The sequence below is a fragment of the Monopterus albus genome, unplaced genomic scaffold (assembly GCF_001952655.1).
Source record: "Monopterus albus unplaced genomic scaffold, M_albus_1.0 scaffold118.1, whole genome shotgun sequence".
Classification (NCBI taxonomy): domain Eukaryota; kingdom Metazoa; phylum Chordata; class Actinopteri; order Synbranchiformes; family Synbranchidae; genus Monopterus; species Monopterus albus.
In genome coordinates, this window is record NW_018127998.1 from 964639 (window position 1) to 977838 (window position 13200).

The 13200-nt window shown below is 42.9% G+C and overlaps 2 protein-coding genes across 7 annotated transcripts in view; one reads left to right on the forward strand and one right to left on the reverse strand.

Moving 5' to 3' along the window:
- The window catches only part of LOC109966710 (PDZ domain-containing protein 4-like), a 15968-nt gene extending 12999 nt beyond the window's left edge, over positions 1-2969 (forward strand). Inside the window, 2 exon segments of the mRNA XM_020611788.1 lie at positions 1-6; positions 8-2969. The exon segment at positions 1-6 is cut by the window's left edge and continues 1863 nt beyond it. Of these exon segments, the coding sequence (XP_020467444.1) occupies positions 1-6; positions 8-166 (165 nt within the window). The 3' untranslated portion in view covers positions 167-2969.
- Positions 2146-13200, reverse strand: part of kdm5c (lysine demethylase 5C) — a 21233-nt gene continuing 10178 nt past the window's right edge. For 5 of the 6 annotated variants that reach the window (XM_020611784.1, XM_020611783.1, XM_020611785.1 and 2 more), the window contains 22 exons: positions 12168-12291; positions 11621-11904; positions 10672-10830; positions 10448-10567; positions 10182-10340; positions 8477-8658; positions 8170-8332; positions 7972-8091; positions 7693-7887; positions 7330-7511; positions 7075-7199; positions 6832-6979; positions 6665-6755; positions 6148-6530; positions 5891-6029; positions 5596-5775; positions 5344-5472; positions 4467-5225; positions 4245-4287; positions 3934-4133; positions 3303-3485; positions 2146-3200 (listed from right to left, as the gene is read on the reverse strand). In XM_020611784.1, the coding sequence (XP_020467440.1) occupies positions 3192-3200; positions 3303-3485; positions 3934-4133; positions 4245-4287; positions 4467-5225; positions 5344-5472; positions 5596-5775; positions 5891-6029; positions 6148-6530; positions 6665-6755; positions 6832-6979; positions 7075-7199; positions 7330-7511; positions 7693-7887; positions 7972-8091; positions 8170-8332; positions 8477-8658; positions 10182-10340; positions 10448-10567; positions 10672-10830; positions 11621-11904; positions 12168-12291 (4077 nt within the window). In that variant the 3' untranslated portion in view covers positions 2146-3191. The remainder of the gene's footprint in view (positions 3201-3302; positions 3486-3933; positions 4134-4244; positions 4288-4466; positions 5226-5343; positions 5473-5595; positions 5776-5890; positions 6030-6147; positions 6531-6664; positions 6756-6831; positions 6980-7074; positions 7200-7329; positions 7512-7692; positions 7888-7971; positions 8092-8169; positions 8333-8476; positions 8659-10181; positions 10341-10447; positions 10568-10671; positions 10831-11620; positions 11905-12167; positions 12292-13200) is intronic. The other variant, XM_020611787.1, reaches the window with a different exon arrangement.

Below are 13200 nucleotides of genomic sequence, written 5' to 3' on the forward strand. Positions count from 1 at the left end.
GGAACCCACCTCCATTCTGGAGTTGTGCCACCGCAGGAGCATGAAGAAGCGCAGTCGCAGAATCCTGGACAACTGGATCACTATACAGGAGCTACTGGCTCATGGTACCAGGTCTGCTGATGGAAAGAAAGTCTACAACCCCCTGCTGTCTGTCACCACAGTGTGACATGAGATGGGGCAGAGGGAGCAAGGGAGAGACAACAAAGTGCCACAATGTTTTGATAGGGCCTCTCAGATGAAGACAAGCTGCTTCAGTCCACCTTGGCACAAATATCTGTCTGCACTCATGCAGCAATTTTCTGAAACACAAAGTCCAAGATGATTATATACTGTGTTGGGCCCAGAATGGAGAAAAGCTCGACCGAGACTGCCATAGTTTGTATGACCAACAACAGTATGTATCTCCTCAAACAGAAAAGAAATACAGTGTATTTCTTTTCAATATTGTCTGGTTGAATGGACCTAAACCAGTCAGGAAAATGCTTTGCAGCAATTTCCATTATGCTTTACCTCTCCCAGCATGCCAATCTTTTACCTTATACTTGTACCAGCTTTATCGATAATGCACAAGAAAAAAAATTGAAGTGTTCAGTGTGGACGAATAGACAGACTCACAGCTATAAGGTGGAAACAGCATTCTTGAAACAAGAGCACATCTACTCACACAAATGGGTCCCTTGTGAAAAATGAGATCCAGAACAACACAAAACGTGACCTAAATTCCTTGATCCAGATCATGTTTTAGGGTATGGTGAGCAGTTGTACTGCACATCTTACCTGAACACTTCATCTTTATTATAGGCCAGGTTATAAATGGGGTTTTCAATGTTAACTTTAAATGGCCGTCAGTTTTTGTGACCTTGACCTTTTTCAGCCAAATTCTAATCACTTCGAAGGTTGGTCCAAGCCGATGTCTGTACCAAGTATGCTGATGATCCATCCAGCTGTTTGTCTGTAATCCTGCTAATGAAGACACACACACACAGAACCAAAAACATAATCAGAGGGAGTCCAGTTAGAAGGCTGGAGGATGAAAAAGAACTGTTTGTGACTGCTCTCATTACATGAATGAGAGATGGCACCACTTCCTGTTAAGCCATCAGAGAAGAGTTGCACAACTGAAAAGGAATCTTTGCAGGCCTCTCTACATTTTGCATGAATGACAGAACAGACAAAAATTCAGTGAGGCTGAGAACCATGCTGCTGTGAAAACGCTATGAGCAAAGCTACTTGCGTGCCATAAACCTTAGTGTCGATAATTGGCTTTTGGTTAAGAAAGTTTTCGAAGCAACACCGTACGCCGGTTACTGCAGTTATGACATTTTGTTCATTCTTGTAGTGCTCATGTAAAAATGCGTTGACAGTAAATGCAACATCCCTGTAAGACCACAGAAGCTTTTTGATGAGGACCTGAGTGGTGCCTTCCTCTCAGACAGACTGGACTGTGTGGCACAATGTTCAAAGCTGAAGCTGAGAGAGTTAAAACTGAAGCACAGACCTGATGGGCTTAGTCTTTTTAAAGAAAGGCACACTGATCTATCATACAGAGCACAGAGGACATGACGCCCTTTCAAGGGACAAAATATCGGAATCTTTTCTCCACTTCAAAACTTCCTTTTCTCCAAACCAGTACATTTTGGTTGGTATGCAACATCAACTATTTGAGTGTTGACTGAACAACGCTGTTTCATGGCAAATGAAAATTCTCAACTAGCACAAGAAAAAAAGTTGTGTCTGCAGCATCAGCTTCACATTTCTACACATTCCCAAAACAGATTTGACTTTTTTTGTGCAGAACATGCTTCTGGAAAGTTATCTGTCAAGTTCCTAGAATGACAATAAGCGACATGCATGTTTCATACTGGGGCAGAAATGACTCTTTCCATGTACTTAAAATACTGAAAGCCTTTGTCATACTGTAATTGTGAATGTGTCCATGAACTTGATCAAAATCCTAGTATAAAAAAAACATGGTGTACTTGTTTGTTTGATATTGTGATGTCCAGTGTCTGACATTTTACAGTGTAAGCTTTTCTAAATAAATGTTGTGATGATGAAAACTGTATTGGTGCTATGCAGCTGTTACAGATCCAGATTTTAACAAGTCAGTGTGACAAAACACAGTACTGAACTTGAGAAATAATATCCTAAACAATTCTAAACCTTTATTTTTCTAACAAGAGTGAAAAGAAACAAAGGCAACATTATAACGAAACGTTTATACACAAACTCATGACAACTGTGTGTCTAGAATATCAGCAATAATAATAATAATAATAATAATTTGAACCCAGAAAACCAAGTAGTTTGACAAGAGTTAAAGTGAAGTTATCTTAATTTTGGAAACTATGGAGGGAGAAAAACTGGTCAAACTGAAAGGGGTAAAACATGGAGTGAAGGACGGGAGCTTTAAAAGACAAAAGCATCAAGTGGAGGGAAGGAAGGAGAAAGACAAAGCCAAGAGGTACAGATATCCATTTAGGGAAAAGTAGCACCAAAAACATGAATGCCTGCTTTTAAACACTTCCCAAAATTTACTCGGTTTATTCAAAATGCGTGTCCCCTCAAAACAGCATCAAACACAAGATTCAATACAACTAAAAAAAATACACATTTAACTATGGTGCTGTTGTTTAAGATCAGCTGTCGAAACCACCTGCTGTATCTCAGCTTCAGGATTCATGCCCAAACAGAACTGTCTGAAATAACCCATAGCTTATCCAGCGTCAATTGGGCTCAAAAGAAGTGAACGCCAGTGCTGAGACAGACTTCGCTCAAACTAGCATTTAATACAGTTGGGATAACATAGCATATTGACTGACCTTGAAGACATCTCTAAACCAAAAACACTCTATATATACGCTATAAGTCCCACAGCGATCCAAAAGTCTTAATATGTTCACAGGGAGAATGGATCCAGGGAAAGTAGACAATGAAGTTGGGGTAAGACAGCAAGTCTGAAAAAAAAACAAACAATCATGGCAGGTGCAGATATGTCCCAGTTAAGGAGTGTCGAAGAGGAGTTGTTGCTCTGTTAGTGTCTGGATGTATGAATGAGGGATGAGAAGGGATGCAGGGTATGGTTTGGGTGGGGTGTCCTGCATCTTTCTATAACGTGACACTGCCTTCTGGCAAAAAAAAAAATGCTCTGTCCTTTCAATTCCTCCAACAGAGTTCCAGCGTTGACTGTATCACAAAACCTGCCAAAATAATAATAATGACAAATTCAAATGAAGTGCAAAACTATTTTCAGAAAATGAGAAGAACACACATAAAGCAACAACAAATAAAGGGGCCGTTACCTCTGGATAGACCTGGACAGGTAAGTGAGGGGAGGGGCTGAGAGGACAGGTTTTCTTGGACTCCGAGGCATACAATGGCCTTTCTCCCGCCCCTTCTCCACTTCCACCTCTGTGGCCTTTTCTCTTCCTTTTGGAATCCTTGGCACGTCCCCGGCTGGCCCGTCTCTGCTCTTCAAGCTCAATCTAAGAGAGCGATGACAAGAACATTAGGCAGGAGGCAGCTGCAGTGAACAGACCTGACAAATGTTACATGAGAAGATTAATATCGGGAACGTCCCTTAAATACGAAGCTCGAGTCAGGAGACGATCGGCCAAGTTTAGCACGCAAACTGGAAGAAGAGGGGACACAAAGCCGCGCTCTGTCCGGGTTAAAAACAAATCTAGCTACCAACACCTGTCAAGTTCACTAAGGATGACTTTTTTTTTTTTTTAAATCCAGACAAAACGTGTCAAAACAATCAGCGGTGATTTTAAAATGCTATTGTTCTATTCAGTGCTACAATGTTTGGTATTTTAACATCCTCACACCCAGTTGGAACTTGTCACTTATCACTTATTATCCCTTGGATTATTTTTCTTTACAGATCCATAAATGAATAACAGTAATCCACAAAAGGTTTCTTTTTCTGACCTGGATGAGTGTGTGCAGTGTTTCTATGGGTGGAACAGAGGAGGCCTGGAGGACTCTGTAGATGATGTGCGTCTGGTCCAAGGACACCTCCAGCAGATCTCCTTCCAACTGTAGCTCCTCCAGCTGGACCCTGGTGGCTGGGGAAAGCTCCACTACTGGGCCTTTTAACAGAGGCAGTAGGGGCAGCAGAGACGCCACGCCTGGACATCGTGAGGCAAGAGACAGGCAGTCAGGACTGGTGTCTATGGGACAGTGCATCACTCCACTTCTTGACTGATTTTTTTTTAATAGAGATTATTATCCTGTCTTACCTGTAACATTTGACTTCTTGCTGATGCCATTTTCACATCCAGCCTGTGGGCAAACAAGCATTGTAATAGATGGGAAAGCTGGATACAGTGTGATAAAGAAAGTCTGCAGTAGTATTAGATCATCTATTACGATTCTACTGACACAACATGCAGTTATTCAGCTGAACAGACTATGTCTGGTTTGATATTTAAATAAAAAGAAAGTCAGACTAGGGGGTTAACCTGAGTGCCTCTCCTTTCCTTGGTATCCTTTTTAGGTGAATTCTCCTCTGTCAGATCAATGATTCCATCATCTCCTTCGCCTCCCTCGGAGTCTGACAAAACAATGACTGAACTCCCTTCTGTCTGCTTTTCCATGTCTTCCTCTTTCTCTGCCTCACAGTGAAGAGTCTCTTTGAGTTCTTGCAGCTTGTGAAGTGCTTGCTGCAGCTCTGGTGTCTCAAGCACATCTTTGGCTCGGCCCTGCCAGTTGATGGCCCTCTCTGTAAGACATTGCAGTGCCTCCCCTTCAGGCAGACGCACTGGCAGCCTCTGCAGGGCCACAAGTAGTGCCAGAATAGTCTCCAAACGTGGGCGTCGTGACCGCTGACATCGTGGACACAAGAAGCGCGAGTCCCAGTCCCACCAGCAAAGGGGGTTAACTGGCGGTGTAGAGGAGGGGAACAGAAAGGGGAAAGGAACGCAGCCACCATGGAACCAGTCCCTACACAGATGGCAGCGGAGCTGAGGTGCATGTGACTGCCTGGTGCACACACACACTGACTGAGAGGGGGCAGTACAGGCAAGGTTATTGTTACTGTTCTCTTTTACAGAGTTCTCTGATTGGCTGGATGCATCCACCTCCATGACATCATCCCACCTCCCATTCTCCTTGACCTCCTTGTAACTTGCAGTGTTAAGTCCAGATTTACACATGTTCAACTTCCGAAACCTCAATAATGCCTCCCTCTCCTGGTCTTCCCCTTCTTTGAAGGCCATCACCTAGAGATAAGGCACATGAATCAGGCTCATGTAAACAAACGGGCATGGAACATACAGGAAAACAGAACTAAATCTTAGAGATATTATAAACTGAAAGAGACATGTTCAGCAAACTCACAATAGCTGCAGGGTCCCTCAGGTCCTGAGCAGAGAGGCCCAGAGTGTTGGTATCAGAATCATCTAATGAATCATCCAACAGCTCGATCTCATCTCGTCTCTCTCTCCTTTTCACACACGGACATAATACCTGCAGGGCAGCACTCAAGTTAAATGCATGCTCACATGATGGTCACCTCACCAAGACATTTTAAATGGGCATATAAATGCTGAAATAAATACAATTTCTTTCCATTTCCTCCGAGTTGCCCACCTCTAGTAGACTATGCTGACTGCTCTTCTTGAGGAAGGTCTTGCTGGCCTTATCCCTCCATGAGTGAGCGCTGGCCACCTGCAGTTCTAGCTGCCTCAGCTCCTCCATGAAGACCGGCAAGTCCCTCCCAATAGCCACTAGGCCCTCTAGGTCATCCAGACATGGGTAATGCTCCCCATTCTACAACAAACAAAAAGAATAAATAACAATTTGCAAGATGAAATGTAGCTTATTTGGGCAAATAAAAATGAAGCCAATCTACTAAAAGACACCAGAAGTGTTTTGGTTGTTTTACCTGAATTTCCTCCAAGTCTGTTACCCAAGCCCGTGCCCGAGTGAGACAGTCCTGTAGAGACAGGATGTTTGGAAGCTTGACTGGGACAAGTTGAGCTTCATTTACTATTGCCTCCAGGGTGGAGAGAGGGTGTTTTTGTCTGGAACAACAAAAAAAGAGCTTAGCCATCTTTGGAACAGGACAGAGTGGTTGTGGAATGATGACAATCCCTGCAGCCATGAAGCACAAACAAAAATGCATGACATAACTTGTCTTACCGTTGTTCTAAGCAGATCTGTGCTTTCTCCTCCCATCGTTCTGCAATTGTGAGCAGCTCCTGAAGTTCTGCCATGGCCGTCTCTACAGACACACTCTGGGGCACGTTGCAGCCTGTTTCCATTAGGTTCCTCAAAACATCTAACGTCACCTCCCGCCTCTCAACTTCTTCTGCACCTAGGGTACGCCTCACCTCTGCCAGCCAGTGGCCCTGCTCCTTCAGACCCTGGAGTAAATTACACTCTGGCACCACAACAGGCAGCTTGCTCCCCTGCTCCAACAACATCTGCAGTTGCTCAGGTGGTGGAGAGTCTCTCCTCCAGTCCCTATCATTGACCAGGACTTGAGCCCGGCTTTGGAAATCCTCCACTTCCCGCAGAACCGCCTGGATAATTACAGAGTACAGAGGAAAACACAACTGTTAAGCTGTGAAATAATACATTTACAGTACTTTATCTGTGTTGGAAGAACTCAATTTGAAAAATCAACACAATAGCTTGTTCAAGTGTAACATCTCACCTGCACTTCCTCCAACGGGTTCATCACACAGGGCAGGTTTTGCATTGTCTCTACCAAGGATTTCAGTTCTGCCAGAGTCATCTTACTCTCACTGAAAGACAGCAACATGTGAGCACATGTAACCTACAGACATGCAGAGTAAATGTTAAGTTTGTGTTCTATCATACCTGGTTTTTGAGTTACTGAGGAGTTTAGTACAAGTCTGTTGGGAGCACTCTATGTCTTTCAGAACAGTATTGAGTTTCCGGAGAAGTTCATTGTCAGGAAACTTTTTTTCTGCAGCTTCCATCTTCAGCATCTCCAGGTCATCAATTCCTGCATTTCAATAAACATTTAATCTTGTGATGTTGATGCAAAATAATTTTATGATGAAATAATATTTAAGGCATTCGCTCGTACTGATTTCCCACCTATTTTGTTTCCCTCTTCTTGCTCCAGTGCCTCTTTAACTCTGTTGGCCCAGGAATCAAAGGACTCAGACCGAACCTTTAACCGGTGTAACATGGCTAACAACTCATCCAGGGTATATCTGTACCTGCAAAAGGAAGGGAGAACAGCAAAGACTTCATTAGACAAAAAAAAAACATCTTTAATACTCACTGCAATATATACTGTATGTATTTTATACATGCACACACTCTCACAGGTACATAAGAGATGAATACCTGAGGTAAAGTTTTTCAGTGGGGCAGCTGCACAGATCCTGAGTGTGATAAAGACACACCAGACGCTCGGGACAGTTTGAGCAGGCCAGAGCAGAGAGGAAGCATGTAGTCTTACATTTATCACATTGTCTCTCATCATCAGGTAACAGCTCAAATGCCTCACGCTCTGCTTCAGTAATGCCCTGCAGGTACAACACAAGGTTTATTAAATAATCTGAGATTTTCCACCATAAGAACATTACAATAATCAGACAAATCTGACAGTATCAATCTGAACTATTAGCCCCTTGCACTTTTAAAATGCATGAATGGTTAAATAAACAGAGAGGCCAACAACAGCTGAAATCTATTTGTGAGTCTCACCTTTTCCATCAGACCCTTCCGCAGCTTCCTCTCCTCCTGAACAATAATGAACATTTCCCGGTGTGTTGCTGCAGCCAAGTTGAGATCTAGTTTCTCTGGGCTAGCAGCCATTTTACAGGTGAGCTCTTCGTGGGAAAACACACAGTACCTCCTTAGACCTCGATAGTGTTCAATACAGGAACGGCCAGCAGGCAGCTAAGGAGGAGAGAGAACAGTGATCTAGTCTCAGTCTGGTGAATGATGTGAAATGAAAACTTCAGACAGTGCTAACAAACATACCCAGTCTGCAGTGCAGAAGTTGACAGCTTCAGCAAAGTTATATCCCTGATTGAAGCCACTGTGGTAGGCTCTGGGGAAGGTGATCACAAACTCACCAGCACACTGGTTAGTGCGTACAACCTGCCCAGTAGAAACTCACATGTAAGAAAACCTTTTAACTACATTTCTGTTGTGTGCACATGTTGATGTGAAACTGACCGGTACACCATGCGCCATGAGGATATTGGGGTTCATGATGGTGACCAGATGGTGTAGGAGGTCAGGCTGAAACTCAAACAGTTCTGGTGTCAGCTTCTTCATCACCCCCTCAAGCTGCTCAGCTGCCACAGAGGGAACCCCATACCAAGTTTTGGGTTCACCCCTGTAGATGATAAGACACATGGGAAGTGAAGACCAGAGAAGGGAGGTTATATTCTTTCACATTACGTCATCATAGTCTCTATAACAAGAGCAGAAAACATTGTAGCATGCAACATACATCACCAACACAGTAAGCATTCTGTACCAGTGCAGGTAGTTGATGGAGTAGCTCCAGTGATCCTCAATGTGCCAACAGAAAGCTGAGAACACCATGCCTACATAAAGCCATGGCACCTTCATCCCAGAGATGTCCCCATTAATATGGCACAGGAGCGACTGCTCCAGCACGGGCATCACATTCAAGTTCCAGCCACAGCGGGCATATTCCTGACAGAAAAAAAAAGAAATAAGATGTGGTTCACTACAACTGTGAAGAAGTTTGGAAATAACTGATTACAGGTACCACACTGACTAAAGTAGATTAGTCATACACTTACATTTTTGAGCAAATTATAAAACTTGGCATATTTGATTGAATATTACACTTCAAGACCTACAGCGTGCACTGTAGGGGTTTGCAGCCGAGTGCGAAGCGGCAGGGATGAGAATTAGCACCTCCAATTTAAAGTTCTCAATCGGAAAAAGGTGGATTGCCCTCTGCAGGTTGAGGGCGAGTTGCTCCCTCAAGTGGAGGAGTTTAAGTATCTCGGGGTCTTGTTCACATGTGAGGGGAAAAATGGAGGGGCAGGCTGACAGACAGATCGGTGCGGCGTCCGCAGTAATGCGGTCTTTGTACCGGTCCGTTGTTGTGAAGAAGGAGCTGAGTTGTAAGGCAAAGCTCTCAATTTACCGGTCGATCTACGTTCCTTCTCTCACCTATGGCCATGAACTTTGGATCATGACCGAAAGAATGAGATCACGGATACAAGCGGCAGAAAGGAGTTTCCTCCGGAGAGTGACTGGGCGCACCCTTAGGGATAGGGTGCAGAGCTTAGGTACCCATGAGGAGCTCGGAGTAGAGCCGCTGCTCCTCCACGTTCAGCGGAACCAGTTGAGGTGGCTCAGGCGCCTGTTTACGATGCCCCCTGGACGCCTCCATGGGGAGGTATTCCGGGCATGTCCCTTTGGGAGAAGGCCATTAGGGCAGACCCAAGACACGTTGGAGAGACTATGTCTCCCAGCTGGCCTGGGAACGCCTTGGGGTTCCTCCTGAGGAGCTAGAGGAGGTGTGTGGGAAGAGGGAAATCTGGGAGGCTCTGCTCGGACTACTGCCCCCGCGACCCGGTCTCGGATAAAGCGGACGGAGATTGATGGATGGACATTACACTTCATTCTGAATAACAACAAAATCCACAGTTATGCTGTTTTGGCCCACCACCTTTTTAAAATCCCTTTTTTGGATTGTTTTTTCTAGATTTTTATCAAATCAGATTCCAGTACTGCTCATCCAATCCAGTTCCAACTCCTGATTCCAATTCTCCACATATTACTCGAGCGACAAACCAAACTATATCATGTTAATTTACACCAAAGAGTGATTTTATTTTCGGCAGATTTAGACTGAGAAAACATTGTGTTTTCATGTTCACCATCATCTCAACCAAGTGTCCAATAATCACCATTAACAACCAGACAAAATTACAGACAAGCTCCCTGTTTTCTCATCTGCTTTTAGCACTTGAACTGTTCAGGTAACCTTCTGATATGCAAATATTTTCAAGATCATCACTGACTTGAGAAGAGATTTGTTGACAGAGTGCATTTATGTCAAAATGTTTGGTTCTAACACCACATTGGCCTTTTACACCCATTATACTTTTTAAATTTACTTGTTTCAGCAGATTTAATCTAAAGCAGTATAGTGAAGACCTCACTATCTGGGTGTGTGATTTAGCTAACAATGTACATACCTCCTCTTCCTCTGTGAGCTTCCTCTTGCCATTGCTGGTGGGGAAACCACTGCCAAACTCTTTGGAGTGTATGTCTGCTCCGTACTCAACAGTCACATCTTCCTCAATACTGCTGACTAATCTCCAGAACTCTCTCTCCACAAGCTCTGTGGGAACCATCTACACCAACAACAACACAAAGGCTAATTAGTGTCTCCCTTTATCGCCAGCCAGGGCAGGGACATGCTTCATAATGAAAGGGTGATGTTTCATGTGGTTGTGCTTACATGGACAGGCATGTTGAAGTAATCTGCTTTAAAGGCATCAGCCATTTCCCCAAAACTCTGCAGAGTATACTCTCTTGTAGCTTGTTCAAAACCAAAAGCTTCTGTAGGCTTCTTGCACTCCTAAAAGTGAAGAAAAAAATAATCAATACATGACAAGAGTTGTGAGAAATGCGAGTACCACAAGTATTCCAGACAAACAAGTGCTTTTAAACATTCATTCTTACCTCTGCCACACACTTAGGGCATCGCCAATTGCCTTTGGGAGGATCAGCGAGTGGGGGTAGTAGACAGTAGATGTGGTAGTTATCTTCGCAGCCATCACACAACGTAAGTTTCTCATCATCGTCTCCACGACCACACATTCGACACACATAAGAATCCATCTTTAAGAAAGCGACAAGCATAAAACATTGTGTCTCATTCACCAAAACCTTGCAAAGTTTGTTTTTCTTAAATTTGTTCTTAATTTGCTCATAAGAAAGATCCTAAGAAAAGTCTACGCCTGATGCCTGTTAATGCGTTGTTTCTGTAGAGAGAACTGTTGTAAGGCTGGAGAAGTTAGTTAAAATATGGGTTTCTCAATTACTGCTTTGTTTAATGTTACAAATCTCCTTTCATCGGAACATATAGCATTTACTTATCTATGGAGGAGAAATTCAAATCAATGCTGTTGTGGTTTGTCATGCTTTCTACTTTCATATTCTGGCTTGAACATGTCAGGTAGGATTTGAGGCACTGTCGATGTCAAAAACGTAGCTTAGGTGTGAGGTTTTTTTTTTTTTTTTATGCACTGTCATAGCTTTCTAGCTGTACCAGAAACAAATTCCTTGTGTGTAACATACTTGGCCAATAAAGATGATTATCCTTATTATCCTTAACTTCTTATTTTCAGGAGGAGGCTGTCCTTGTGATATCGGGTTTTATTGTTCTGAAATAATTACAGACTATTTGGAGTTATGATGGGTGCAAAGATAATCTAGAGGTACCCAAGATTAAACATTAAATTGCTGGAAATAAGCATGCCATGGGCTCTTTAACTTCTTATGGTAGTATATCAGATTTATTTTAAGAGTGGCCAACAGTTCATTTCAAAAAATGTTTTTGTCAGGGTTTCTCCAGGTTTTTAATATTCAGCTAAACTTTGTTATACTACACTCAGCTTGGTCTACTTACACTCTGTGGGTTGTTGATGTTGCGCCTAAGCCTCATGGTCATTTTGGTGCAAGGTCTATCTGTATCATCATCTTCGTCCTCCTCATTCTCTTTCCCACCCACCTCTTCTAGTTCTTCATTCTTCATTTCAGTCTTAACTGTGATGCTGGGGGGAGGTAGTTGGGGACTAGATGTGCCCTCTTCCCTCTGCTCCACTTGAGGCTCCAGTGGTTCCGCTTTGACTGAGATATCACCAGGAGCAGCAGACACAGTGTCTTTGATAGTAACAGTCTGAGGCAGCTCATCTACAAACAAAGCAGGGAGTGTTTCAGGGCTACAAGATGGTAGGGTAATTTTATCTAAACTAAAATAAGCTATGCAGTTACCACAATTTATTTCACTAAGCTAAAAATTGAGGGCTTGAGTCATTGTTTTTTTGTTTTTAGCTGCATCAAATTGTCAAAACTTCTAAGTTTCTCACTATTAGTACTGCCAGACTTTAAAGATATTTAGCTGCATGTATCGGAGAAGGTGGTTTAAAAAAAAAAAAAACGACCATGATACTTACCTTTCTTCCTAAAGCCTTTGTCCCTTGCCACCAGTCCAAGTCCCATCATTTTAGGTCCTGCACCATAGATCTGTAGCTTCTTCAGTTCTGGGTTCTTCTCTATGTCTTCCTCAGTAGGTTCAGGCTGTGGATGAAAGTACATTTTTAACATTGAAGGGATAGACAGACTACAACTACTCTCTAAGGCATAAAAAGCAAGGCTCTAGCCAAATGAAGAACAAACAGTTAAACACAAGAGCACAGCAATGCACAACAAGAAGGGATTATGCTAGGTTAGAAAGTAGGGAAGAGTTAGCCTACAGCACAATAAAAGCTTAAAGGTTAAGACCCACCACCATAACACACATAACCAGCAGCTACAACCATACAGTTAGGATAGTGTCTCGTTTGGATTTTACTGATTGTGATGATGATTTTGATCAAATCCTGGTTGTTGTACATAATTTAATGTTTAGAAAAGGAAAGAATGGGTTCAAAAGCTAAATAAGGTTTCAGTTCATTCAGGCTGTCATTTAGTGTAAAGAACAGTATTTCAAGGATCTCTTTGTTAAAAAGGCATAATAAAAACAGACAATATGAATATATTGCTGTTCAAAAAAAAAAGAATATCTGCTTTATGAGCTTTTCAGTTGAACTGGATATGTTAATAGATGAATGGGGGCATTATGACCACTGAGCTGGGCTGTAGTATTTGCTGCTTTAGTCTGGAATCAACACCTCCCTCCGTTATCTTCAGCTTGTTGCTGTCTCCCCACCAATCTCAGCTATTATGGCTTTTGGTCTCGGGGGGTGGGGGCTTCTTGGTTCCAGCCACAAAGTCCACAAGAATTCCACTAAGTTCCATGTACACAGCTAATCAAACTCAACCCTTTGCTAGCACTGTCCTCAGCTACAGTGGGTACAGAAAGTATTCAGACCCCCTTAAATTTTTCACTCTTTGTTATATTGCAGCCATATGCTAAAATCATTTAAGTTCATTTTTTTCCTCATTAATGTACACACAGCACCCCATATTGACAGAAAAACACAGAAT